Below are 23,408 nucleotides of genomic sequence, written 5' to 3' on the forward strand. Positions count from 1 at the left end.
ACAAACAGACAATGCAGGCTACAAATAACTCAATGCTAAAATTTCACGTAGCCGATGATTCTTTTTCAATGGTGTAAAGAAGCTAGACAGGAAGCTAATGATTCTTTTCAGCTGTTCCTTGAAGCTTTCCAGTCTCGTTGCTCTGCTGTTCTCGCAAAGCCTGCAGACTTTCGTCTAGAATTGCAATCTCCGCATCAACCTTTAACAGTCTTTCCTTCAACATTCCTTCATACTCGTCATCAGATAATTTTTTCCACGGCACCCATTTCGAGTTCATCCAATCGTCTCCACTATTTCTATTCCTACCTTCCTCTAACCTCAACTCCTCCATCTTTCTCTCGTCCACAGCATCGTAGATCTTTTGTCCCACATATCCAGCGGCTCCAAAAACGACAAACCCAGGCAGAATATTCTTCGGGCCGCGTAGTATACCTCCAGTAGCGCCAGCAAGAGAAGCGGCCAGAGAAGTTGAAAGCGCTTTCTCTTGCGGCGTCGGGTGTATAGACGCGGTCCTATAACGGGAAAGAAGGGCAGTGCGGGTTCCCCAGAAGGTGGTACCAAGAATGCCCCATTGAATAGAACTGGCGACGGCGAAGAGAACTGGAGTTTGAGACACGAGGATACCAGAAAATCCACCAATTATAGTGCCAGAAAGTGCTGAGGGTGCTTGTTAGCTTTGATAGTATCAGAAGATTGGTAAGGTGACATAATTGATGTGTATAATGTGTGAGGGGATAGGCGAGTTGTGTGAAGATTTACACGTGATAATGAGTCGAAAGTGTTGCTGGGCGTGCAAAGATTTCTGTTTCTACCAACAGGAGATAGGGATTGATTGACCGAGACTAGGACATACCAGAAAGGCCACCAAATTGAAGAGCAGGCTTTATAATATCCATCAACTCAGGAGGCAAATCACCCGATTTGGGGCCTTGGGGTTGATTGGTGGGAGCCATTGAGGGAGAAGAATGTTCCTTTGCTCTAGGAGTTGTCATGTCGTCTCTTATTCTCCGAAGGGAACAAGAGTTTGGCTGCATGATACTGGTATGTGAGCTTCTGAGATATATATCATGATACTATTCCAAGTCTGATGCTCGACTTGTCAATCGACCAACATAGAATTGGTATAGATGACCTCCAGTCTCGAATGCATGTTTGAATTGAAGAGGATGAATATAAACTTCACCTACATATTTACTTTGCAAGGTCGTGTATTTATCTGGCTGAGATATCAAAACTGCGTATGCGTACCTACTAGTACCTGCCTGGGTACCTAGTATGTATATACGAGACGGGATTTATATCTAGCAGGTACTTGACTATTTTAAACTATCCAATGAGAGATGAGTTCCTCCTTGGTAAATTCAAACTTTCAAAAATATGAATTAACTGTTAAATATGAATATAAATGTAATCATTTATACAATTTTGATAAAAAATTCCATATCATTGAACAAACGCAAATTCACTAATACAGCACTAGTGAAAGAATTTGCCCCACTAGTTTCGCACAACCCTTGTCAAACTTCGCACTTTTAATAATTCTTCCATTTTGGAATCTAAACCCACCACGAAGAACCTCGACCTCTTCCTACCGATACACAAAAAGATATTCGACGAGCCTCGAATATCCCAAGGAATACCTAAACCTTAAATACATACGATCGATTGAAGGGACTTCGTAGTACCTTCAATACTCTGTCTCGGACAACGCGCAAACACTTTTGCGCAGCGTCCTAAGAAAAAAACCGCAATCATGGGTAAGCGCTCCCCCTCACTAACCTTTCATCGACTATCGCGACCATGATACTGTCGGTGTGGGTCTTTTAAACATTGAGTATATGATAGCTAATTGTAGTTGTGCCATAGCTCCTAAGAAGAAGGAACAGCAGAAGATGTCCCTCGGGACCTTCTTGGCTGACGAGAGTATGAAAACACCTACTGTTCTCGCACAATAATCTTTTTCATACTAACATCGATGTAGAGTTGGGATCATGGGCCGATGAGATGGAGGATATGCCAGTTTGTAAGTTGTTCTATTCCTATATCGATATGGAGCCTTGCTAATTTTCATCTATCACAGCCGGTATGTGAACACAAACGCACATTGATCGTGGCCAATTTCGCAAAAATATGAATACTGATTCTTGTAGACTCACGCCCTTCTGGATATGGTGGAAGCAGTAATGAGAGACGTACCTATAGCTCTACCACTGGTACTTATGGCAACAATGCCGGAGGTAAACCTCCCATCTCCTTCCTTCAAATCACTCTTTTCAATGGAATTCTAGTTCTGACTTTCAATAGGTTATTCCGTTCGCGAGGAACTCCCTCTTCCCGACAAGCCACCTTACACTGTTCATCTTGGAAACCTTTCATTTGATGCTACCGTCGGCGATGTTAACGAATTTTTCGTCGGATGCGAATGTATCAACGTTCGCATCATTGAGGATAAGATGGAGATGAAACCGAAGGGATTCGGATATGCAGAATTCGGCTCTTTGGAAGGTCTCAAGTCCGCCCTGACTTTGAACCAGACTCAGTTCCAAGGACGTAACATTAGAATCAGTGTTGCTGATCCTCGTAAGTTTGATACACTTCGTACTTGCGCTATCCACTAATATATGTTACAGCGAAGGATCGTGGTGACCGTCCAGATGTACGAGAGCTCGGAGACTGGAGTAGAAAGGGACCCCTACCTGATTTACCGGGCCGTGGAGGAGAGCGTCGCCCTTCGGATCGAGGATACCAATCTAGCCGTTTTGGCGAGGAAGGTGGCGAGCGTAGAGCCCCCCGTGAGCCCGAAAGTGATGGCAAGGTTCGAGACTTTGGAAACTGGGAACGAAAGGGTCCACTCTCACCCCTCGCCCAACAGGAACGTGCTCCAAGAGAAGGTGGCCGACCCCGAACAAACGATGGACCAAGAGCCGAAGGCTTCAGAGACCGCAAAGCTTCGCCAGCTGCTTGGGGTGAAGGTAGATCCCAAGGTCAAGGCTCTGGCTCGCAAGAAGGATCAAGACCACCCAGACGTGAGTTCCAAGAGCGACCCGTCGCCGAGCGTGCGCCCACCGCCGCCGATCAAGACAACCAATGGCGTAGCAAAATGCGACCCGACCCACCAGCTGCACCAGCTGCAAAGTCACCTGTTCTATCCCGTGAAGGGAGCGAGGCCCCAGCTTCTCCAGCCCTTCCATCTGCCCCTGCTGGCGGTAGACCAAGATTGAACCTTGCAAAGCGCACTGTTTCCGAGGCCCCTGCTGACTCATCCTCGTCATCTGCCGCAGGTGATGCGAAGGCAAGCCCATTTGGAGCTGCTCGTCCAATTGATACTGCCGCGAAGGAGAAGGAAATCGAGGAGAAGCGACAACAAGCCATCAAAGAGAAAAAGGAGGCCGATGAAAAGGCCAAGCAGGAGAGGGAGGCTGCAAAGGCTAAGGAAACTGAAGACAACGAGAAGAAGGCTGAAGTTACACAACGTGAAGGCGAAGAAGCAACAAAGGAAGGAGAGACAATTGAAACTGAGAATGCCAACGGCGAGATCGTTGACGATAAGGCTGTCAAGCCAAAAGAGATTGTCAGAGATGCCAAACCAAAGCCATCTGACACCGGGGCTTGGAGACGTCCATCTGGACCTAAACCACCCAGGGATGATATTCCAAGAGGGCCTAGGGGTAGGGGTGATTACGCACCAAGAGGCCCAAGACACAATGATGGAGGAAGGAACCACAGACAAAATCCAAATGGTGGTGGACAAAATGCGACTGCACCAGCCCAAAGCCCTGTTGCTACAACTGAAACTGCAGTCATGGAAGAGGATGGCTGGAGCACAGTGTCTAAACCCAAGAAAAACAACCGTGGTGGTAACGCAGGCCAACGTGCTATTGCTTCTTAGATAACAGATTTTGAGAGGCGTCATGTTTCCAATGAAACATTGGCAAACCGGGCAAGCATTCTCGGTACACTGAGCATAGTTTTGACTTCACTGCTCATACATGGCAAAAAGATTAATTTTCTGACCCTCAATTCTCAAAACGATTTCCTTCGGCGTTGGATTCACATAAATCTTTGTGCCTAGATTTTCATTATGCCCATGTTTAGCCTCACCGGCCCAGAACAATATCACAGACGTACAACATACACGAAGTTTTTCTGGAATTTACTCTACTTTGCTATACTAGTAAAATCTAGATTGAATATGGGCGGTCTTTACACCAATGTTATCTACCTCTTTGGGGCGGCGCATGGTGTTATTGACTGACATGTTAGACTATTTGTCATATCATACACTTGGGTCTGCTTGGGTCTGTTGTGTGTTGTTTCAATGGTCTGCTCTCCTGTTTTCCAAAAAGTAAGCCTGGGCATACAAAAGTTATCTATCTTTGAGGAATAATGAACAATCCTCACTCTCACATTCCCAATGTTTTTTTATAGAGCCAATTGCATGCTATCATCCTATTATACTCTGACTGCAATCATGGATTCATCTCTCTCGAGGCCTCCATCAGTAACAAGAATTATTTGAATGATAACGTGATATGAGATGGTCATGATTCCAAAACGATTGGGGTTTTTCTTTCTGTTTTCTGCTGAGTCTTGTGTCTGTGTTTGCACCTGTGAAATTATTCTTGTATATTACTTGGGAATGAAATAACAAAAGAGATTTACCAATGTCATTTTCGAATGTTCAATGTGAAGAACCAACAGAATTTAAACGAGATCTAGCAAATGAACTATCTGCTAACTACCTATGTATATCACAAATTAATCAACAAATGAAAGTGTTGTCTCCATTCTATGACATTAGCATCTTTCTCTTGCTGGGTATACTGTTCGATTCTACTACTCTTTATATATTTATATACTCGAATCAGACAGTCTAGATGTCAAATAATGGTAATGATATGCACATTTCCTTTGCGAGAACTCACATATAAATCTCTGCTCTCTTGAAAGTTTTCTTCTTCTTGATATTTCCTTGATTAATAGATAACTTTGGAGAGCAATGAGAAAGACATTGTACAGTACTTTTTTGTCAAGTGTTATCCAGTGTTATCCGGGATAGAGTTATCCCGAATTTATTTCCACTCATTCCAGAACAATCTCTTAACAATCCCTTAAAAAGTCCCTTAACGGGAGCTAAAGATGTCTAGTACACAGTAGGTCAGGTCCATGATCAGTCCACAGTCGGGTCAGTCCTCAGTCAGTCTATGAAAAGTATGTCTTGTATTCTCAATTCCTACAAATTTCAATTTTCCATAATACATTGACTGATCCTTTCATCATCATAAATGTGTAGGAAAGCACATATTGGCACGAACAAAATTCATCTTCTTCTATTGCATGTTTGTTTGTCTGTTTGTTTGTAATTCATACTTACAAACATCACGAATTATCATTGTGAACTCTAAACTCTATTTGTTGGAATTTAGACACGTGATTAACACTAGTGTAGATCTCTGCATACAACAGCCTTTTGAGTCGTGCCTGCCTGCAAGTCTTTATTATTAGTCTTCAATAAATTTACTCTTTCAAGAGATATACACTGCATGCGATACCTGCTTCAACTTTTACACCACCCAGCATTTATACCCATCTTAGAATTACCTGCAAAAACGTATTTTAATCTATTATTTTGTATTTAGCAAATATTTGTGCATTTGTTTACTCTCGATCATATTCTCAAAATCTGCAGGAATGAGCTTGAACTTTGGACTGACGAACATTAAACCTGTGGCGCCAAAATTTAAATCCGAAAAAGTTCCAAAACAGAGGCCGACTCTATCTAGTAGGACATCCAGTAATGGCCTTCGAATTGGGACACCTGTATCAAAAGTCACTGATGCTCGTGGCAGACTAGCCGTCCCAAGCCCTCCTCCCGAGGCAGGAAAGAAAAGGAAAGAGAGAGAAATCAGCGGAAGCCGTAACACCAAGAAAAGCACAACTTTAACTCTTCGAAAAAGCCCGAGTCAACAGCCGTTGACGAGTGATAGCGAGGAAGATGAAGAAGTGGTCGTGTCTTCCAAACGGGCCAAGCCGGAAAACATTGAGCCCGATTTGAAGAGGAATCTGAAGGACAAAAAAGCCTTTTCGACCGAATCCGATAATACGCAAGGCTCTACCTGCAGAATGATACACGCGGCCGATGTCATGATGACGAAACGCACGGCTAAGAGCGGCGAGAAGGTTTGCGATAGAAAGAAGGAAGAGGGCGATGCGGTCCTTCTAAGATATCCCAGTGTCAGTCGGAGAGAAAGGTAATGTCTACTCAATCCAACTCCTAAAGTCTGAAGTTAAACCCAGCTAATCAATGCCGTCACTAAAGATACCAACTCATCTCCGAAGGCGAGGTTATCGATCCCGCAGGAGAAGATTTGATCAACCCTTACGACGAAATACCGAAAATCGTGGAAATTGTCAAGGATGAATATTTGACTGAGGAGCAAGCAGCGGAGTTCACCCATCCAGAAACAGGCATAATTCGGAAAATCAACAAAGCGACGAACAATATTACTTGGACTCTGTCCACCACAAAAAAGCCCCACGACAAAGAGAAAATGAAGGGGCTGCTGCTTGAGTTCAGGAATGCTGTGGGGGCTTACAATGACGCGCTCAGCACTCTCACCAAAAATGGATCGCTGGCAAAAAACTTAGAAAACAAGCATTCACTGTCAACTAAGCTTCTCAAAATGGTTCTCCAGCAAGTTTACGACCGAGCAGTGTCTCCTCAAGTTGACTTGACTAATAAATACCAAAATGGCACTGATTATGTTTATGGCGAGCTCACATTCCCGTTCATATCTCGAATACTCAGGGAAGACACTCGGATGAAATCAGATCAAGTTTTCATAGATCTTGGTTCGGGAGTAGGAAATGTCGTCGTGCATGCCGCGCTACAAGTTGGTTGCGAAAGTTGGGGTTGCGAAATAATGCCTAACTGCTGTAAGCTGGCTTCCTTACAACAGACAGAATTTTCTGCACGTTGCAGGGCTTGGGGCCTCAGCGCCGGTTCGGTCAACCTCGAGGAAGGAAACTTTTTGAATAACGAAAACATTCTCAAAGTGATGAAGAGAGCTGACGTTATCTTGGTTAACAATCAAGTCTTCGCACCTGCTTTGAACCAAAGTCTTGTGAACTTATTTTTGGATCTAAAAGAGGGCTGCAAGATTGTGAGTTTGAAAACTTTCGTGCCGGATGGTCATGTCATAAATTCTTACAATGAACACAATCCCATCAATTTATTGCGAGTCGAAAAGAAGACTTACGCGGAAGGGGATGTTAGTTGGCATTCCAATGGGGGTGACTACTACGTTGCTACGAAGGACAGCACTATCGTGGCTAACTATCACAAGACCCCAAAGGATAGAAAGACACGGGGGGGTCGGGTTAGATGATTTGTGAATTTGAATATACGGTTTCCTTGCATAGTTGATACCATTGGGCAGGTTATTATTGGGTATTTGAGTACAAAGCGATATCACAGCGAGTCGGCATAGAGTAGATGTATGGATAAATGAATGTATTTGTAACAACAACCATCATAACTTTATGTTTTATCCTTCTCGGTGATTTTAAAACGTAGTGTGATGAGCTTGATCCAATCATCAGTTTCTTGCATCAGGTCCCAAACTTTTTGTTCATTTCATCTGCCTCCTTTCCTTTTTGAGCCATCCACCTGTCAATCAACTCTTTATTCTCCGCTTTTGCTCTTTTCTCATTCTGCTCTGCTATATTGAGCTGCAAATTCAGAGATATCATCTCATCTTGCACATCATGAAACCCCTTAGTCTTAGCTCGCAACTCCTCATCTCGATCCCTAATCTTCCTCTCCAGAATGCTTCGTTCTCGAGTTAAAGTTTCTAACTGTTTGGACACTGAAGCACTTTTGGTGCGCAAAGCCTGAAGTGAAGTTTCGGTGATCTTCAAACGTGATTGGAAGTGCGAAGAGGAACGGAGTGCTTCGGATAAGGAAGCGCGGAGCTGAAGGACCTCGGAAGAGGTTAAAGATTGAGTTTGGATTGCATTTTTGGAGATTGCTTTTTGAGATGTGGCGGAAGAAGAGAGGGATGAGGGTTTGGCGGAGGTAGATGAGGTGTCGTTAACAGCTGCAGCTGCAGTTTGAGCAGAGACTTTGTCGAGCAGCTGAGTATCTTTTGCAGGTTATTAGAATTTAGACAAAAGTTCATTTCAGAAGGGGTGCCGTACAAGCGTCTATGAAAGAAGGATCAAAGCGCTGGTAGCTGGTTTGTTCGCGCTCATCGCGATCTCGTAAAGCTTTTATATAATCATCGCGCCAGGAAGCCATTGTTTCGTTCTCTTGGTTGCTGACGTGCAAGTTGAGGTTTCATTGCTTTGGAAATCCAGGTAGTTATTCTTCAATAATCAATCATAGAATGCGATCTCTTTCTACCTATAGTAGAGTTCCACGAATAGTTGAATTTATGAGTATTAAGAGTTATTGAAGAAAATTTTAGCCTGATAGTTTCATGTACGAGAATCTGCAAGTGAATGGATATATAAGGAAGTTCTCTTATGCAGTATGCATGTGTGAATGTGTGCTGGTATTGTGGATGAGCTGTAGCCTCTTGTAGTGGGATAGATCTCGATAAGCAAATACTGATAGGACCAAGCGGCCGGCGCTAGCGGGTTTCCGATGGATGGCTGGATAGCTGAATGGCTGGATGGGGCAATTTAATGAAGAGGCACGAGGCACGAGGCAAGCACTAAAGCTTAAAGTTACCGATGTAATGTTCCTCCTCTTCAATTAACCAAACTTATATTAAGTATTACATCAATACATACATAACCCGAATTCTTCATAGGAAAAAAGAATTCTTTTCATCACGACCGAAACTACTCTCCATTCTACGTGCTTACGCTCCTTTTTTGTTCAAGAAAGAGATCGAGGAAAGGGAGAAAGTTGGCGCTTCGTGAGGAAGATTACGATCAAGCACAAGCTAGGCAAAGATGGCTTCACGCAAGAAGGTTTTATTGAAGGTAAGGACTGATGTTGAGGATCTGATGAGTAGTTTGGTGCTGATCTGAGATCCGCAGGTTATTATTCTCGGCGATAGCGGTGTAGGAAAGACGAGTTTGATGAACCAATATGTACGTTGAATACCTACCGAGTGTCTTTCAATCGCGACGTATACGCCGACACTAGAGACTGATACTGGATCAGGTCAACAAGAAATTCAGTGCAAGCTACAAGGCGACTATCGGGGCGGATTTCTTGACAAAGGAGGTCCTAGTCGATGATCGATTAGTTACTATGCAGGTGAGGATTTCACGCTTTTTATGGCAGCTGGGACTTGGTAACTAATGATTGGATATAGCTTTGGGATACAGCAGGTCAGGAACGTTTCCAATCGTTAGGGGTCGCATTCTACAGAGGAGCGGATTGCTGTGTCCTTGTCTACGACGTGAACAATTCAAAGAGTTTCGACACATTGGATAGTTGGAGGGATGAATTCCTGATCCAGGCCTCGCCCAGAGATCCAGAAAGCTTTCCGTTTGTAAGCTGGACAGTTTTACGGAATCCGATATGACACTGACAGTTGCGTAGGTCGTTCTAGGCAACAAGATCGATGTCGAAGAAAACAAGAGAGTGGTAAGTTTAGCACTGGAACGATTGTATAGTGTCTTTGCTAATCGTGGTTCAGATTTCCTCAAAACGGGCTATGACTTTCTGTACTTCCAAGGGCAATATTCCATATTTCGAAACAAGTGCCAAGGAGGCCATCAATGTCGAGCAAGCCTTTGAAGGTAAATCACTTTTAAGTTCGTCAAATAGATACCAGCTAATTCCAATCTAGTTATTGCAAGAAATGCTCTAGCACAGGAGGAATCGGAAGAATATAACGGAGATTACTCAGATCCAATCAACATCCATATCGAGAACGATAGAGATGGTTGTGCCTGCTAAATGGCACTTGGTGGGGGTCGAGAATCATTGGTCTCATTTTCTCTCTTTCTACCCTGCCCTTTCGACCACTGAGGGAATTATACTGGAAGTCTTGATGAGAAGGTCGTCAACTGTACATAGGGATCATTCTGGCGCTATTGGGTCTGCGATTTTCTTATTTCCTTGATGATACAGAACGCATAATGAGAAAGACGGGTTTATAGTTCTGCAATGGAAGCATCTTTGAATGAACCATAATGTTGCATTAGAGCAAGTAGTTATCCGTGATAGATGTGAGCCTTGGACAGAGTAGTGCAACATAAATTGACATTGAAACAAAGTTACCATTGGGCCCCCTTCAAACCCCATTCTCTTGGATAAAGTTTGGTTTGATAACGATTAGCGCATAGAACTACATATCTGCGTACATATAAGCTAGCGATAAAGGGCTATTTCGAAATTCTTTTCCTCAAATGAGAATGTCTTGGTCTTAGGTACAGTAATGTAAGTCTTCACTTGGCGTGGCTTTCACTTGATAATTTGTTTCCCTCTCCTTTCTCAAAGTCCAACTAACAGAAGGATTGTTAATGATTGCGATCGCGTCCTCAATCCTTCGTGTTCCGAATTCACTACGACCTCATCTATATAGGGATCTCCCGCGCATCGAAGACGAACATCACATTCGCACTTTGATTATATCTACATGGCATCATAAGACCTATCATATTGTTAAATGCATCGATATATGTGCATGTGTCTACGACCTCCATGATCTTTTGGCATTCCAAACGAAACTCACATAATCGATCACATAATCAACATCCACATCGTTCGGATTTCAGTTGCATAGGTGGGATATAGATAAGATAAAAGGCGTTAAAGAACGAGATCTCGGAAGTTAATCCAAGAACGACGGCGCAATCAGTTCAACTCGGCGCGATGAGTCCGTCAACGGATTCTGCTACAATGCAGACACATACTCAGAGAGTGTCGCTGGAAAGGACGATCACAGGCACAAGTGCAACTGCCAGCACTGGTAGCAAGAATTTGGGATTTAGAGCCGGAGTGGGCCTGGAGAATGTAGCGCGCAGGACTCTGGGGATGGTGTTATTGGGAGTTACTGTGATGTTGTGGACGAGTAGTAATTTTCTTGCTAGTGTGAGTATGCTTCTCATTTGGCAAGCTTAGTATATTAAGCTGGAAAACTATCGGGGAATTCGAATGCCCAATACTAACACTGAGAACAATAGTACATATTCGCCGATAACACCTATTCGAAACCATATTTTGTTACATATATCAACACATCATTCTTTGCTGTATCATTGATCCCTATATTTCTACGAATATCGAGAGAGCATGGCTGGTCACATGTGAAGGATTCAGCTGTGGACTACTATCATGACCAATTATCAGAATACCGCACCGGACTCCAGAATCTCCGCAAAGGATGGCATCGCCGAGGATCCAGTCGAGAAGACCAAGAGTACGATTCTATGAGCGCTTCTCATTCCCGTCTCCTAGACTCTGCCGACGACCTTGACACAGATCTACCACAGCCACAAGAACAAGAGAAGGAAGATAGATTAAGTGTATCTGAGACGGCAAAACTTTCTCTCGAGTTCTCTCTTCTTTGGTTCATAGCCAATTATCTCGTAGCCGGCTGTCTCGAATACACATCCGTGGCCTCCTCCACAATCTTGACCTCCACTTCCTCAATCTTCACCCTCCTCTTTGGGGCGCTTGTTCGTGTCGAATCTTTCACCGTCCGCAAACTTCTCGGTGTTCTGGCTTCCTTCGCAGGCATCATCCTCATTTCCTCCGTCGATCTAGGGAGTACGGATAATGACTCAAACCGTGGGAGCTTTCCCCACAAATCTCAAGCGCAAATTGCGGTTGGCGACATCATGGCTTTTGGAAGCGCGGTGATGTATGGGCTGTATGCAGTAGTGATGAAAAAGCGCTGTGGCAACGAAGATCGGGTCGATATGCCGCTATTCTTTGGGCTCGTTGGATTTTTCAATGTTGTTTTTCTCTGGCCCGGTTTCTTCATTTTGCATTTCAGCGGCGTGGAAACATTCGAGCTACCACCCACTGGCAAGATCTGGCTCATAGTATTACTGAATTCTTTAAGCAGTTTTATAAGCGACTATTGCTGGGCGTATGCGATGTTGTTGACAACGCCATTGGTAGTGACTGTAGGCTTGAGTATGACGATCCCGTTGAGTTTGGTGGGCCAGATGTGGTTGAATGATCAGACAAGCACTGCAGTGTATTGGGTGGGTGCATTGGTTGTCGTGGGAAGTTTTGTTTTTGTTAATCATGAGAGCAAGGATGAGGAGAAGGGGGAGCCAGGAGATGAAAGAATCATACCTATCGTGATTGTTGTGGATCACGATGAGAGAAGAGATGAAGTGGTTTAGATCTCTAGAGTCAAGGAAGATAGACTTGGAGTTTGGTTTCGAATTGGGATACATTCTAATGTTCTTGGAGGGACATACTGGGGTCCACTTCAGTGCCTGGTTATTGGATTCATTTTTTAAGACTGCATCTAAATCTATAAACAATTTCTATATCATTGTCATGTTGAAGAATCGTACTGAAAAGAGTGAGCTTTGTCTCGTTGCCCTGTCATCCACCTGGGCTTGACATTTGCAGTGAGCGCCAATTGGCACTCACACTCAGGTACCATCTCGTCCACCAGAATAATATTTGTGGGATATCATCATATCCAATGCCGTAAAACCCAAATAAAACTCATCATCAACTCCAATCATGGTAGTGTGATGTATACTAATCATTAACCCATCTGGAGCAACTAATATCCTAAACGCCTTGAATGGTATCTAACGCAAAATTCTCTCATAAGGTTACCCGAACCCATCTTTTGTTCCTAATTGTTTCTCCCATCCTTACAATTAACGTGCACGACTTTGTGTTTCGGAGATGAATTTCCTCCTTCAATAACTACAGCTGTAAGCTTGCCGCCTTTCAAACACCCCGTGTCCAAACCCATGCTGTATTTCTCTAATTGGAGACCTCGCTTGGAGTCGTGACCGTAAATGACTGTAGTGCGTTCTTTCTTTGGTAGTTTTTTCTGATGCTTATTCCAGACCTATTGGTTTTGCGGTTAGACAAAATCGGAGAGAATTGCATGGTGGAATGTGAGTAGCTCTTACCTTGTTCCAATGTTTCCCATCTCTTTCGTCGCTAGGTACTCCGTCAATCAGGGTCCGCATATTCATCACCATAGATGGATCCTGTTTTTCCAATTCGACCCCGGGAGCTAGCCCAGCATGAACAACCACCACCTGCTCCATTCCATCCAAATGTCCTACTCTCAGAATTACAGGGCATTTCTTCAACCATTTGATTCTCTTCTCCCCCAGCGCCCTCACCAACGCTCGATCCTTGTAATCTCCATGATTGAAACTAACCTCCTCCAGCCCATCAACTACTTTCTCCGGATCTTCACTCGGGCCAGGTGCATCCATCTCCATCTCCTTATGCTGTGCTATCATATCGGCATGAGCGAGAATAATCCTATCCTCATGGTTTCCCCTCACGGCAGATGCTCCGATTTTCATGGCAAGATCTACCACGCCTGGAGAATCGGGTCCTTTGGATATCATATCGCCAGCTAATATCAAATGGTCGTGTTTCTCATCGAAGTTTACTTTGTCGAGTAAACTCACCAACGCATCTTTCATTCCATGCACATCGCCCACTATAATCAGGCGATTTGGTTTCCTGTGTTTGCCGGTCTGCGGTAGGTAATCCGAAGGTAGATTCATGAGATGTATCATATTTGTAAAAGCGGGTTGCGCATTCGTTCCATATTCGTGATGTATAACCTCTCCACTCTCCTCGTCCATTATTAAATTGGCATTAGATATGGAGCTTTGGCGGAAGTAAAGTGTATATGGGATCCAAGTGAATGTGAAGGCGAGTAGGAGATAAATAATTATATTTCTTTTCGAGCGCGCATTTTTCTTCTGGGGTCGCATCTCCAATGGAGGGCCAGTGGCGTGCATAGGTGGTGACGGCATTCGTAAGGATATGGCTGTGGTTGCCGGTGTGGTTACATATGACGTCCACAACACAGCTTGAATAAGCAACAGAAGAATAGAAGTTCTGGTTTGTTACTTTTAATCTTCTTTCAAACAAATGGGCATGGATCAGCAAACGGCCTGTTGATTAAGATGGAGTTTGAGACGGTTCCCCTTCCAAAAACTCACAATCACCTCTTTCGTTTTGATAATTCTCAGTGTCAATCAAAGTGCATTCATATCAGATCATATTATATTATATCGGTGAAAGACGAAGAAGATGAAGAAGCTGACGAGATGAGGATATACTTGGCTTGCTTCGCCAATACGGCAAAACGGCATCCCTATTCATGAACACCTTGATGTCTCATTATTCCTTCATAAACATAAGTGATTACTAGGTAGGTATGTACTGTACCTGGTAGTTCAAGCGGTGATATCTTTTTTCTCCGGCTCGGTACCGAATTTGATACCGCAACACACAGCGAAGATGGGGCACATGATGCAGGTTGGCGTAATAACCCGCCATTGCTAATTTGGAACTTCACATCAAAACGTTTCTAGTGTCACGATACACGTTGCGTACACCGGTATGTGTAGGACAACATTAGCACATTGATTACATTCCACGATGGTACTTGATTTCATGTAACATGGCAGACGAATTGCCCGAGTACAATTTCTTGGAAATGAAGAAGACCATTAATATGTATAATCTGATTCTTTCAACGGATAGAGTTGTGATTTCATCTGCGGACAAGGGTTCAGAAGTTGATCAGCATAATGAGGATGATGAGCATGATAAGGTCCTCGAGGGTTGTATTGAACCACACTTCTTGACTTTGATTGATAGACAGCATAATCTAATCCTATAGTAAACTCCGGGAAATAGTAGTATCGGTCGAAGTTCGCTTAAGATGTCAGCCCTCCCTGATTGCAGTGGTTTGAATGTTGGTATAAGGTTTGGAGATCGAAAGTATATATTTCCAAGTCGGTTCTTGTGCCTAAGTTTCAGCAGCTGTACCCAGGTCGGGCTTGTCAAAGTGTACCCATTCCATTTAGCTTTTATGGATAGTTCAAGAGGTCAAAACAAGGTTGAGCATCTACATGTTGACAATGTTCCATCTCCAGTCAGCTCTCAAAAATACTTTGAATATCTGTATGGGGGTTGGGTATCTAGTATAATGAGAGTGTGCCACTCTCAATCAAACCTTGTGGGTACTCTGATTGTCTGTCTAGAGGTTGTACATTCAAATCGGGGTCAACGCAGTTTCCGAGTGGAACTCGTGTAAATTATACTCTTGGACTTTGTTGTACGAAAATGATGCCGGTGCATTTTTGGGTCACAGGGTTCGAATTCATAAATTAAACTTGAGATTGAAAGACTATCCTACTTATAGCTGGTGTAGCTATCTAAATCAATCAAAAAAATATTGATTGTGCAAAATCAGAAGGGATATCAATCTCTTGACAAACTCTTTATAACACGTTCGTTCTGAGAAATCATTATTATCAAGAGCTCAAAACATATTAGCAAACAAATTGTTGAACTCCCGCCACGCTAATCCAGAATGATCGCAACAACATGAAGAAGATTTCGAAAGAGCGTTTTATGCGTCGTCCATATACCCGCCCTCGTCAACGTCGTCATCTTCTTCTCTTAAACTGTCGTCATCGTTGTGTTGTTGCTCCCCTTCCTCTTCGCTATCTTCTCCTTCATCTCTAATTTTAGCAGCCTTGCCAGTTCTAGTCTTCTTGCCTGGCACTTTCTCTGAGCTAGGACCGCCACCTTGGCTCATAATTCCCCCTGCAGCTCGCTTTGGGCTAGCAGAGCCGTCACTAGCAACACCGTCTTCGACTTGTCCTGGGATAGAACTTGTACCCAAACCGGGGTTGGCAATCCAAGGCAACTCTTCCTCCAAGACTCTGGTACAAGTTAGGTACCTCAACGGCTTGCTTCTCACAGTCGTACGAAGCTGAAGGTGATCTTCCAAAAGATCGGCGATGATAACACGATGATCATCCTTGATAACCTCAACAGCATCCGCGAGACACTGCTTTCCTTTGGTCGACATGGCAAAAAGTTTATGGAACTCATCTGCGGCGTGTTTATCGATATAATCGCAGCGAAAGACAGTACGATAAAACTCCACGCCACCATCTTCGTGACGATGATGTCTGTTCGCCATAATAGAAGACTGAAAGAATTGACGACACATTGTTAGAGCCTGCCAGTAGTAGATGTCGGAACCATAATCGGCGCGACCTGGGATCTTGTCGGTAGTCTCTCTCCGAATTAGACGTTGCGGATAGTATTGCAGAAGCCTCCTCTCTACGTCGATTTTCTTATCTCTAAGCTCACGGCACTTACGTTCGGCAACTTGAAGACAGATTTTTCCGTACTCAATGCTGTTAAAACTGCTTCTGTTGATGAGACCCGGAAGCTCGAGACCACCCGCAATGTGAATGATGGATTCACGAAAGATAATCGCCGACTGTAGACGAACAGCAACATCAGACCATGCCTCAGGAGCCTTTGCGACGTGTACCCAGAGCTTCTGGTTGATTCGCAGAAGATAACTCTCAATATATGTGCGAACACTGGGCAAGCTTCCTATAAAGGCGGCGGCTTGTAAGATCGAAACGCAATCGGTGATGTATAGATTTGCACCACCGTCATCAATATCGTCTGTGAGATTGGGAGGCATGCTGTACAACATTCTGAAAAGGTTGTCATAGGTTCTTTCGAAAGACACCTCGCCAATGCCATTATAAGCACCGGCGCTGTGCAAAGTAAGCTTTCCTTTCTTTTTTTCTGGCTGTATTCGAATTCAAGTTAGCAATTGTTTGATTTTGCTGTGAATATTAAAGATTTGTAAAAGTATAGATTTGTTCTGGACTTTGAGGACGTATAGTTGTCTGAAAGTGTTTTGTGACATGCGTGACTACAATACCACGCATTGTTAAGGCTGGTATAGGAAGCTTGAAACTTACAACGCAAACAAAATCTCTGAATCGATGGTCATCAAAGGCGCCAAATGGTATCATCTCAATCCACCATCTAATGGTGTGTGCTTCAGAGCGCATAGTCTTGGTGATGTTTCTTGGTGCAACGTTTTTGAGAAGGGCGCCGATTTTTGGCGCGTAGTTGACCAATTGCCACGAATGAAGTTTCCAGTTTTTTCCTGTGGGTGACATAATGAGAACGTCTCCATCAGGAGGAAATGGATCTTGTGTCGACATGTTGTGCTAGGTAGGCAGTGGTATGATAAAGGTTGACAAAGGTTGGTAAAGGTTGATGTTATTGAGAGGGGCAAGGATAGAGAGAATCTATCGTATTGTATAAGTAGATATAATACAATGAGCAAAAGAAGGAAGCAAGAAGGAAGAAAGGTGGTAAGTAGTAGATGGTGAGTTGTGAAATAGAGTAAGTCTGAATTCCTCTCTGAAACGAGAATATTTAAAGCACAATAAAGTGGGAAATTACAAATGTTAATAAGTGTGGTCGGAGCCGAGATTGAGAATCAAAAAATGTAAATATCTGTTGCTTCAGACACTTAGATAGAAGATGATTCACTCGGAAAGTCACAGTACTCATGAGCCGGAGTTATGGTATCGGCTGAGTACCTTCGGGTGCTGTACTAGGTATCATTCAATATTCCTCTTTGTGGTTCAAGAATAATCCATTCAGAGGATAAATATTTGGACCAATATCATCTATTTTGCTTGGTCATCTATCTGAAAAGGCTTCAATTGGGAAGGTCAGTTGAAAGGTCAATTTGAAATCTTGGATTCAATCCCTTTCTTTTGGTCTGTTTTACAACGGCTTGAGTTGCTTATATTGGTTTACATCTGTGATTTTTGGCTCGAGATTAAGGGGGAACCGAGAACTCTTATTCGAAGTCAACCAAGGGTATAGAAAGTCATAAGACAAGTCACTATAAGTTCATTGATATTCTAAACCCCATATACAACTTCATCGTTGAGATACATTATGCAATATAGATAGCGAAAGTGTTTTGTTACAGACAAGAAAGGGAATGAGCTAGTGTAGTATGATTTATCTCAAAGTAGTTATGAATCCTACTCACTTTAAGATATTGATATATGGGCAATGTGCAAGTAGAGATCCAAGCATAAAAGGTATTAGAAAAGAGTGAATTGTTTTTTCTGACACCTTGTCTTGGGATTATAATAGTTCTTGTTAAATAAAAGATAAATTAGAGCTAAAAGATGTCAACAATATGAGTGAATTTGAACTTTCTTCTCAAAACACCTCGCATAAAGTCAAAATATAAATTCTGATAATGCTTTGAAATGCATTGAAATGGGCACTGTATGTTACGGGCTCCTGCATGTATCATTAGTTGACTTCTCTCTGATTGGCTAAATTTACGTCTCATACTTCAAAAGCTATCAATACCTAAGTCTACAGAGTCATGTTTTGTGAGATTATTTCACTTACCATTCTCTCTCTAGTCTCAACAAACATAACAATTTGAAGAACCTTCGATCGATGAGATGAAAAGCACGTAGTTATTAAACAGTAAATAAAGCAAACCAGTCGTATGTCTAATAATTTGCTTACCCCAAGTCTGATTCTACCATCGCCAGTATCCACTGAGTTACAAATCACAAGGCAAGAAATGGAAATATTTCTCATCGGAGATTGTAGATATATATTTGGTAAACGGAGATATAAAAAGAAGCCATCATACATCATTTATAGTTTTCTCCCTATCCCTCCTTCTCCTCATACCCCTTCTCAAAGGCAGTATCATGATGTTACCTTGAGGGCTTCCCGCAGCAGCTGATGCACTCCTTAGATATTCCGCATGTGTCTCAGCATTCCTTTCTTCCCTAGCACCCATCCGAGATCGCCAGCATATTCTCGTCATGTTTTCATTCTTTGCATCTGCAAATTGTCCCCCATCATTCGCCTGCCTTGACAAATGTTTTCATGGGCTACAATCTCTCATTTCTCGTCCATATCCGTATCCTTATCCTTATTGCATATGGTCATGCTGTGTGTTGTTGGTTCGAGTCACTGAAGCTGATATTTTAGCTCTTGTATCATTGATATTCCCATTAAAGTCCCTGAATCTCCCGCGCCTATTATATTGCCTACACAGGTCATTGAACTTGCTCAGTCGATAACAATACTGGTCAGGTCAAAAACTACCCATGCATGTAGAGCTTTCTTGGCCAGCGAACCCAGTCTTGCTTAGCATAATAGTAGACTTGTAACGTCTACGACAGCAGCTTAAAATGTGGACAATTTACAAAATTTTGACAAGACCGTCAAATCTTGCGTGTGAGCATTTGCATGTTCAATTGCTTTGATAGACCCTGTTAATCCCAAACATCTGATCGATATTGGCACTAAATAGGGCTCGAATCGATTTATGGAGGCAGAAAATATTGGAATGGTGCAGGAGGGTACAAAATGAAAACCAAGTGCTACTGAGGGAATGGTCTATCTGATAAATCTTCAACCTCATTTCTTTAATTCAAGACTGATGGATATAGCTTGAAAAATTGATTGTTTTTCCAGTCGGTTGCCTCCAATAGAGTGAATAATGGCAAAGACAAGTCAGGATTACTTTGGCCAGAGAGTGTTCTGTGACTATATTCTCAGCCTTTCTCACAAACTTGGCAATTGAATATACATTAAGCTCATATATCGACGGCCACCGCTGAACAACAGGAATTGTAATCGGTATAGATGACACTGATCAACTCTACAGTAGTTTGCGCTCGATATGGATTTAACTTCGGATACGGGTTCAAGGCCTCCGGTAGAAAGTCAATCACAAATCAAGAATGACCAACAGAGAATTATATAGAACCGCGTTATGGATGAGATACTTGCGATTAAGAAAACCTTATGAAACAAGGTCAAGTATGTAACTACTTATCGAAGGGTTAGTGAAATCGTATATTGGGATTGATGGGTTGAAGAAAGTGTCCTTGTTGTACTGCTACACTGTAGGTATAACGTGGTTTATCATCGAGTAAGCCATATCATCAAGTGAGCCATCATTTTTACATACAAAATTCGTTTATATATAATCATACACTTTCTCTATTTATTAATAGAATTTTCTAAAAATTAAAACTATAAATTTTAATTATATAAATAATATGAAAATCTAATTATTTATTAAAAACTCAAATTATTATAATAGTTATTATAGAAATATTTCTTTTATAACAAAAATCGTAATAAATTCTATTTTTTTTAAAAATACAAAAGAAATTTTTGTATCAAAACTAGATTTATAAAGAACTAAATTTTTATTATTATTTTGTATTGATTTTTTTCTAAAAATAATAATAATTGATTATAAAAATAAAAATATTAAAAAAGTATTAATTTTGGTGTATTTTGAAGTGGCCCACTCGATGATAAACCACGTTACGAGTTCGAGCATAAAGTTAGATAAACTCTACTGTATCCATATTCAGACAAGCGAGCGAGAAGATACCCGTGCCGAGGTAGTCACGGTAGCCAGACGAAGACTAGCAAGAAGGGATTGATGATTAGATTCTCGAAGGACACAGATACAGTACTGGGTCTCCAGAAGATAGATATTTTGAGATAGATGACCACCGGAAACATTTGAATTCATCTTGCGTGTTGATGAGCCCAGATTGAGGTCGACAAGACTTTCCCAGAGCATCGGGCAATTCTATATTTCCTTCCGAGAATGTTACTGTACAACCTGTACTACACACCGAGCCACCCTATCTTCATACATGGATATAATATATAGATGGGGACGAGTGTGGTATATGGCCAGCTGTGTTAAGGTTACATCTCTCAATATTCTCAGCTGGAGGGATGGATCTTGCACATCATTGTGCGACGGGGGGCTCACGGGATTCAAGCCATCAAGACATAGATTTCATATACTTGTAGATGTTACCAAGGATCCATAGGTTATCAAAAGCGAAAAAGCAAATTCCCATAAGGCGATATGGGAAATTCTCCGATTTACCATAGCACAAATCATTCCCTACCCTACCGAGCGAGCGAGCGAGCCTACCTATCCAGGAGCCAGGTATATCTTCCCCGGAAAAAGCTATTGATAAGACGATGATAACAAACATTAATATAAACATCAAACATCTCCAGCTGCGTGAGAAATGAGCAATAAACGACAATCATTTTTATATTTTGATACATACCTAAGCTCTTATTTCCTTTTTTTCAACTCATCTAGGTAAGCACACACCGGCGCTATGAACAAAATATACAACGCTACCTATACCACGATGCTTACTTTTTACCCAAAAAATGTTTGTTTTTTGGTTCCGGCCAACGAGATTCAATCACTGTACATATTGCAGTCGCAGTTGCAGTTGCAATGATTTTGATGAAAACCATTCAGTAGGTACCTTCTCTTCGTATCCTACTCCTACCACCAAAGCGCCACTCTCCCTACCTCATTCCCCCATTCCCCCATTCCCTTTCCTCCTCTCTTTCTCTTTCCTTTTTGTCGCGCAAGGCAATGAAACCTACTTGAGTCATTGTGACTTCCTGCCGTATTGACTAAGAATAGCGTAGGTAGGCAAGTAGGTAGCCTCCAAATAGGTAATGTGAATGAATGATTAAAGGGCTCAAGTGACGAGGTCAGACCACCGATCTTCTTATCCACATCCGCCTCCATGCTCTCATACGTTCTGTTCTCTATTGATATCAACCTACTATACCTATTAACTCTTACTCCCCTTTATCGCATCCTTCCTGCGTGTCATATTTCTGTCATTCTTCTTGTTTTGCTATTCGCGCTATGAGAAATCGCACCTATGGCTGAGTCTAATATTGTCAACTCTAACCCTCCACCTCAAGCTCCCCCACCAGATCAGCATTCCTTATCCGAACAAAGTGAGAGAAGAAAAAAAAGACTCCATCGCCCACTTTAGTAGATCGCAGCTAACAGCCTTTAGTCAATATTGCAACAAGAGCTGTTCATTCTCAGCTCAACAAATTAATTCTCCTTCGTTTACCTCTCGCTCTCCCTCCATACACTACGAATCCGTCCATCTATGTCTCGGGCATCCTTCACATTGCGCCAATCTACATTACATTCGAATCACTATGGCAAACCATTATAGATGCTCCCTGCCTTCCACTATCTCTCAACAATGAACAAACAAAATATGACGGCCCCGGTAGTAGATCGGACTCTTTGGACTCTCAGGAATCGAAAGTCTGCTCAAGAACTCAGTCTCTACTGTCACACCTCCTTCTTCCTGGTCTCTTGCGATCCGGACGCCTTCAAGCCGATATCCGCACTTTGACTGGAACCCCTGATCATAAGATTGAAGAGCAACTCAAGGTGGTTTCGAATGATGGGCGGCTAGCAGAGTTTATTGCACACACAAAGAAATCCGTCCAAACAAACCCACATGTATTGTTAGCATATGCATGGGTACTATATATGGCCTTGTTCTCGGGCGGTCGATATCTTCGAGCTTCCCTCAAATCGGCGGGTGGCTTGGAGGACTTTTGGGAAAGAGACCCCTCTCCCGTGCGCCCCTATGGGGCTACCAGACCTTCAGGGCCCGCCAAGTCTCCTAGCAAAGTGCATTCCGAAAAGGAATTGCGTCCCTCTGCTCGTCGACTTTCGCGTTCCGAGTGCAGTCAGATGATGAAGAAACAAGGTCTCCACTTCTTTGATTTTGTCGGGGACGAGGATGGCGAAGATATCAAGCGCGAGTTCAAAGGGCGAATAGCAGAAGCCGAAGTCCTCCTAACAGATGGCGAGAAGGCCGACATTATCAAGGAAGCGCAAGCAATATTCTCATTCATGGTTATGATGGTTTCTGAGCTAGATTCAATATGTGGAACTACAGAAGAACATTTGGAGGCAGTGAAAGCCTCAGGCTCCACAAGATTACATCGGGAACATAAACCTCTGAACATGGCGCGGGGCAGTATTGATCTCACACAGGAACGCCTTTCAAAAATGAGAGAAGAGAAGAGTTCTCCGGAAGAAGAACGATTGGAAAGAAAACCAAGTCTTTATGCATCATTCGTTGAAGCTCCCATGGCTAAATTGGTGAGATTTAAAGATGACTTTCCTGGTACAGGGAGACCTCCGGCAAGAAAGCATTCCATGATGTCTCCCTCCACACAGAGTGGAATCTCAGAAGAAGAGAATGTTATAACTTCGGGGACAGGCCTATTTGTCGGACTCTTAACATTTGGAGGACCATTAGTGGCATTGACAGCAGCATTTGCAGCTTGGTATTATGTTATGTAATAAATCCTTTTTTTTTTGGATAGAAATTGCATTGTATGGGATGTTTTTACGACGTTACGAAAGTGGTGCAAGCTTTCGCGGATGCGTTTGGCTCAGAGCTCTAGGTTGAATGAGGGCACAACGACTATGGTCATGACTAGATGGCTCTTTTTTTCTGTACATAGGTACTTAGTACACTCTTTTAGGATA

The 23,408-nt window shown here is 42.7% G+C and overlaps 9 protein-coding genes across 9 annotated transcripts; 5 read left to right on the forward strand and 4 right to left on the reverse strand.

Annotated features, from left to right (window-relative positions):
• Window positions 1-12: 12 nt before the first annotated feature.
• EAE97_008928 (uncharacterized protein) lies at window positions 13-1,390 on the reverse strand. The gene is made up of 3 exons (XM_038879443.1): window positions 1,188-1,390; window positions 854-1,028; window positions 13-657 (listed from the first exon to the last, which is right to left on the reverse strand). Exons 2-3 carry the CDS (start codon window positions 990-992, stop codon window positions 95-97), a joined length of 702 nt encoding a protein of 233 aa, XP_038729954.1. The 5' UTR covers window positions 993-1,028; window positions 1,188-1,390; the 3' UTR covers window positions 13-94.
• A 363-nt stretch (window positions 1,391-1,753) lies between these two features.
• Window positions 1,754-3,889, forward strand: EAE97_008929 (uncharacterized protein; the record flags this gene model as incomplete). Its single annotated transcript, XM_038879444.1, has 6 exons — window positions 1,754-1,757; window positions 1,867-1,923; window positions 1,982-2,023; window positions 2,151-2,237; window positions 2,305-2,580; window positions 2,631-3,889. The coding sequence occupies 6 exons, from the start codon at window positions 1,754-1,756 to the stop codon at window positions 3,887-3,889; spliced, it is 1,725 nt and encodes a 574-aa protein (XP_038729955.1).
• A 1,619-nt stretch (window positions 3,890-5,508) lies between these two features.
• Window positions 5,509-7,541, forward strand: EAE97_008930 (uncharacterized protein). The gene is made up of 2 exons (XM_038879445.1): window positions 5,509-6,251; window positions 6,320-7,541. Exons 1-2 carry the CDS (start codon window positions 5,692-5,694, stop codon window positions 7,386-7,388), a joined length of 1,629 nt encoding a protein of 542 aa, XP_038729956.1. The 5' UTR covers window positions 5,509-5,691; the 3' UTR covers window positions 7,389-7,541.
• A 70-nt stretch (window positions 7,542-7,611) lies between these two features.
• EAE97_008931 (uncharacterized protein) lies at window positions 7,612-8,299 on the reverse strand (the record flags this gene model as incomplete). The annotated part of the gene is made up of 2 exons (XM_038879446.1): window positions 7,612-8,144; window positions 8,200-8,299. 2 exons carry the CDS (start codon window positions 8,297-8,299, stop codon window positions 7,612-7,614), a joined length of 633 nt encoding a protein of 210 aa, XP_038729957.1.
• Window positions 8,300-8,961: 662 nt separating this feature from the next.
• On the forward strand, window positions 8,962-9,919 carry EAE97_008932 (uncharacterized protein; the record flags this gene model as incomplete). Its single annotated transcript, XM_038879447.1, has 7 exons — window positions 8,962-8,991; window positions 9,049-9,102; window positions 9,176-9,271; window positions 9,330-9,509; window positions 9,560-9,604; window positions 9,657-9,759; window positions 9,810-9,919. 7 exons carry the CDS (start codon window positions 8,962-8,964, stop codon window positions 9,917-9,919), a joined length of 618 nt encoding a protein of 205 aa, XP_038729958.1.
• Window positions 9,920-10,837: 918 nt separating this feature from the next.
• On the forward strand, window positions 10,838-12,321 carry EAE97_008933 (uncharacterized protein; the record flags this gene model as incomplete). Its single annotated transcript, XM_038879448.1, has 2 exons — window positions 10,838-11,056; window positions 11,149-12,321. The coding sequence occupies 2 exons, from the start codon at window positions 10,838-10,840 to the stop codon at window positions 12,319-12,321; spliced, it is 1,392 nt and encodes a 463-aa protein (XP_038729959.1).
• A 470-nt stretch (window positions 12,322-12,791) lies between these two features.
• EAE97_008934 (uncharacterized protein) lies at window positions 12,792-13,773 on the reverse strand (the record flags this gene model as incomplete). Its single annotated transcript, XM_038879449.1, has 2 exons — window positions 12,792-13,013; window positions 13,078-13,773. The coding sequence occupies 2 exons, from the start codon at window positions 13,771-13,773 to the stop codon at window positions 12,792-12,794; spliced, it is 918 nt and encodes a 305-aa protein (XP_038729960.1).
• A 1,784-nt stretch (window positions 13,774-15,557) lies between these two features.
• EAE97_008935 (uncharacterized protein) lies at window positions 15,558-17,190 on the reverse strand (the record flags this gene model as incomplete). Its single annotated transcript, XM_038879450.1, has 2 exons — window positions 15,558-16,766; window positions 16,942-17,190. 2 exons carry the CDS (start codon window positions 17,188-17,190, stop codon window positions 15,558-15,560), a joined length of 1,458 nt encoding a protein of 485 aa, XP_038729961.1.
• Window positions 17,191-21,759: 4,569 nt separating this feature from the next.
• On the forward strand, window positions 21,760-23,219 carry EAE97_008936 (uncharacterized protein; the record flags this gene model as incomplete). Its single annotated transcript, XM_038879451.1, has 2 exons — window positions 21,760-21,838; window positions 21,901-23,219. The coding sequence occupies 2 exons, from the start codon at window positions 21,760-21,762 to the stop codon at window positions 23,217-23,219; spliced, it is 1,398 nt and encodes a 465-aa protein (XP_038729962.1).
• Between the last annotated feature and the right edge of the window lie 189 nt (window positions 23,220-23,408).

Source organism: Botrytis byssoidea, assembly GCF_014898295.1.
Source record: "Botrytis byssoidea strain MUCL 94 chromosome Unknown BBYS_019, whole genome shotgun sequence".
In the NCBI taxonomy this organism is placed as follows: Eukaryota; Fungi; Ascomycota; class Leotiomycetes; order Helotiales; family Sclerotiniaceae; genus Botrytis; species Botrytis byssoidea.